The sequence below is a fragment of the Protobothrops mucrosquamatus genome, unplaced genomic scaffold (genome assembly GCF_001527695.2).
Source record: "Protobothrops mucrosquamatus isolate PMUCROS unplaced genomic scaffold, P.Mucros_1.0 scaffold1232, whole genome shotgun sequence".
NCBI classification, from domain to species: Eukaryota; Metazoa; Chordata; class Lepidosauria; order Squamata; family Viperidae; genus Protobothrops; species Protobothrops mucrosquamatus.
This window is the reverse complement of record NW_015387439.1, coordinates 661,671-665,681: the sequence shown is the minus strand read 5'-3', so window position 1 is coordinate 665,681 and position 4,011 is coordinate 661,671. Positions and strand designations below refer to the sequence as shown.

The window sequence follows — 4,011 nt, the reverse complement described above, 5'->3', positions numbered from 1 at the left end:
TTGTTAATGATTTTAAAGTTTCAGGGGATTTTTAAGGATAATTTTAATTGATCGGCCTATTTAAATATTTCTTTTTAATTCGGCTTTTAATTATTGTATTTGTATTGTAGTTTTATGAGGCTGTTAGCCGCCCTGAGTCCCATGAGGAGAAGGGCGGGGTATAAATTAAATTATAAATAAATAAATAAATAAATAAATGCTGGCTGGGTGACTTTGGGCCGATCACTAGGAGGCTGGGAATTCTAGTCCCACCTTAGGCACGAAAGCCTGCTGGGTGACTTTGGACAATCACCAGGAGGCTGGGATTTCTAGTCCTGCCTTTGGCATGAAAACTGGCTGGGTGACTCTGGGTCACCAGGAGACGGTGAGTTCTAGTCCCACCTTAGGTATAAAAGTCAACTGGCTGACCTTGGGCCAGTCACCAGGAGACGGTGAGTTCTAGTTCCTGTCTTAGGCATGAAAGTCAGCTGGGCCACTTTGGGCCAGAGTCTCTCGCTCTCGGCCCAACCCACCTCACACAATTGTAGGAAAACAAGGAAGAACATGTGTTGGATATGTTCACCGCCTTGAATTACTTGTAAAAATAGAAGAGGATGCAAATAAATAAGATAAATAATAAATAAATTTGGGGGGAAGGAAGGTTACATTGCCAAAATCAGGCGGACCGAAGGCAAAAGCCGGGATGAAGCTGGATGAAAATCACTGAATTTTGCTTCCTCGGTATTTCAGTTCAGCAGCAGACGTGGCTGAGATCACAACGATTATGTCCTTCAGACATTCTCAGCTTTAAAATTAGATTTTCACAGCGCCCTGCCGTCTTATATCTGCTCCAATTTATTTTTTAAAGCGCCTTGCTATCCTCTTAAAACCCTCCGGCATTCATCAGATAGGCCGGGAGCATAATGCTCGGAGCAGGATATTAAATCCCTTGGTTGAATTTTAATTCCGAAGACGTCCTGCTGCCTCCGGGAGACGCTTCCCGCGCCCTTCGCTCGGCTTCCCCCCCCCCTCCTGCAGTCAGACGCAACACGTATTTTCTCTTTCTGCAGCCTCCCTCATCTTCATCGTCTGGACCACGAAGACCTTCCATCTCGCCACTTGCCAATCCGTGAGTAAGCAGGCTGCCTCCCCCCCCATTTTTCTTCCTTTCCTTCTTTTAAAGCAGGGGTCTTCAAACTTGGCCACTTTAAGACTTGTGGACTTCAACTCCCAGAATTCCTCAGCCAGCCCTCAGGGAGTTGAAGTCCAGAAGTCTTAAAGTGGCCAAGTTTGAAGGCCCCTACTTTAAAGCCACAAATAAAAAATAATAATAATTACAAGTAGACCCTTGCATCATTGAAATTTTGTTCCTCCCAAGTTTTGGCGGGGGTCTGAAGGAAATTTTATTCAGGTAGTCCTCAACTTACGACCACAATTGAGCCTAAGCGAGAGAGTTGCTAATGTTACGACTTTCCTCGCCACCTCGTTGCTAAGTGAATCCCTGCAGTTGATCAGTTAGTAACCCGGTCGTTAAGCGAATCCGGCTTCTTCCCCATTGACTTGGCTTGTCGCAAGGTCGCCAAAGTGGGGTCACGTGACCTCGGGGACGCTGCGACCGTCGTAAATACGAGTCAGTGGCCAAGCGTCCGAATTTCGATCACGTGGCCGTGGGGAGGCTGCGACGGTCGTTAAGTGTAGAAAGGGATCATAAATCCCTTTTTTTAGTGAGCTTGTAATTTCGAACGGTCATTAAATGGGACTGTCGTAAATCAAGGACTATGTTGGGTTTCCTGCACAGTGACCTTTCCTGTTTTCTCTTTTAGGACTGGCGGGAACTCTGGATCGACGATGCTTTCTGGAGATTCCTCTTTTCCATCCTCCTGCTGGTGATCATGTTCCTGTGGAGACCCTCTGCCAATAATCAAAGGTGCCGGGACTCGAACCCAGGGCAACTGTGTCTGTCCCTTGCCCACTGGGCTCCCGTGTTCCGTGCTCCTCCCTTAAGGAGAGAAAACCTTTCTCCTTCAGAGGAGACGGAGGGTCTCCTTCAAGCCCGGGAGAGAGGGCGGGTCTCCCACGGGGGAGCCCCCAGCCCCGTCTGATGCCCCGGACCCTCCCCACAGATACGCCTTCATGCCGCTGGTGGACGAGGGCAGCGAGCAGGAGGAGGAGGGCGAAGACGAGCAGGTGGTCAACGAAATCTTCGGTAAGGCCCATTTCGGTAAGGCCCGGGGAGGGGGGTGTCTCTTCCGCTCCACGGCCCCAGGACCCCCGTCTCCGGTTCTTAAAGCCTAGGCCGGGTCCTGCTGGTGGGCTAGCCTGGCCCGCCTTTGCTCAAGTGGTCGGCGTGCGCTTGCATGCCTGTGGGTGTGCCACACACACACACACACCCCGCACCCCGTGCATTCCGGCTGATCTCTTGGGATCTCCTTGCGGGAGATGTCTCCGCCAAGGGAAAATATTGCCCCGGATTGAGCTGGCATGTTGGATAGGGGAGGGGGGTGTCTTTGTCCCCCCCCCTCCCACTTTGGTCTCTTTATTTTGCTAATTCTCTCTTTTCTTTTGCCCAGGGATGAAGATGAGGGGGGGCAAGCCGGAGGTCAACGGGATTTTGAAAGGCAACCGAGTGGTAAGAATCTTGGATGGAGATTCTCTTTCTTCTCTTAAATCTTCCTTCGTGTCCCCCTTCTCCTCCTCCTCCTCCTCTTTCTCCTTTTTTCTTCCTCTTTCTCCTTTTCTTCCTTCTTCTCCTTCTCTTCCTCCTCCTCCTCCCCCCCCATCATGGGCTTAAGTTCTTCCCCCTCGTTGTCCTCCAGATGCAGGATGAAGACTTGAAATGGGTTGAAGAAAACATTCCCTCTTCCATGGCTGATGTGTAAGTCTTTTTTTTTTTGTCTGAGATATTTTCCCTGGGTTTGGGTCACTGGGCTCCCAGCAGTTCTAGGCTTTTAGTAGAAGATTGCAGGGATTGTTACGTAAACATTTCAATTCCTGCATTTTAGTCTACAAAAGCTTAGAAGAATCTCGGTGGGTCTTGGTTCTTTTTGGACCACGGCAAGAAAAACTTCCATGAAGTTCGGTACTTCCAGCGTTCAACCCAGCGGAGTTAATCCCATGCCGTAAACCGAGAATTTTTAGAATTTTATTGTCAGCCGCCTTGTGAGTCGTCTTTGTGTGTTTGTAACTCCCGTTCCCTCTCCTTTCTCTTCCAGCATGTTGCCTCCATTGCTGGACTCCGATGAGGTAAACCTGCCATTTTTCATCTTTTCCCCCCAAAGTCCAAATTTATCTAGATATTTGTTCAGTTTCCAGGGGTAGGCAACCTCGGCTCTTTTATGACTCATGGACTTCAACTCCCAGAATTCCCGAGCCAGCACAGCTGGCTCAGGAATTCTGGGAGTTGAAGTCCATGAGTCATAAAAGAGCCGAGGTTGCCTACCCCTGTGTGTAGCCCCTCCCTCTCAGTCAATGACGCTGGTTCACCAGCAGGCTGGCTGGGGGATTCTGGGAATTGAAGTCCACCCATTTTGAAGCAGCCAAGTTTAAGGCATCCAGAGAGTCTTTAAAAGAGGCGATCGAAAGAAGCGGAAAGGCACGGAGGACCCCTGGTGAAGCTGAAATTTAGGAAGGAGCCGTCCGGCTGAAAAGCACAAAAAAAACCTAATTTCTCCTTTTCTCCTTCTTTCCACCTTAGGAAATAGTGACCACAAAGTTTGAAATGTCCAAGATGGAATAAAATTGTCGTTGTGGCCAGTTGCTTCGGCCGCGTTCACTTTCTGACGGGTTTTGTACAAAGGAGGCCTCGGAGACGCCCCTTCTTCTCCTCTTCCTCTTTTTCTTTCTTTTTCCAGCTGGTGGTTGTTTTTTTAAAAACTATATATATATATATATATGGTTTTTATCCATATATGTATATATACATATATACATACATGAGCGTGCACACACATACAAAAATACACACCCCTATACATATATATATATATATATATATATTTGTAAATGGTTATAAAAAAATTATTTTATTACTTT

The 4,011-nt window shown here is 47.9% G+C and overlaps 1 protein-coding gene across 1 annotated transcript in view; it reads left to right on the top strand.

Moving 5' to 3' along the window:
• Positions 1-3,805, top strand: part of LOC107291961 (transmembrane protein 87A) — a 15,212-nt gene extending 11,407 nt beyond the window's left edge. Inside the window, exons 13-19 of the mRNA XM_015821014.2 lie at positions 1,050-1,108; positions 1,803-1,906; positions 2,103-2,185; positions 2,550-2,608; positions 2,796-2,854; positions 3,192-3,222; positions 3,674-3,805. Of these exons, the coding sequence (XP_015676500.2) occupies positions 1,050-1,108; positions 1,803-1,906; positions 2,103-2,185; positions 2,550-2,608; positions 2,796-2,854; positions 3,192-3,222; positions 3,674-3,715 (437 nt within the window). The 3' untranslated portion in view covers positions 3,716-3,805. The remainder of the gene's footprint in view (positions 1-1,049; positions 1,109-1,802; positions 1,907-2,102; positions 2,186-2,549; positions 2,609-2,795; positions 2,855-3,191; positions 3,223-3,673) is intronic.
• Positions 3,806-4,011: the final 206 nt, after the last annotated feature.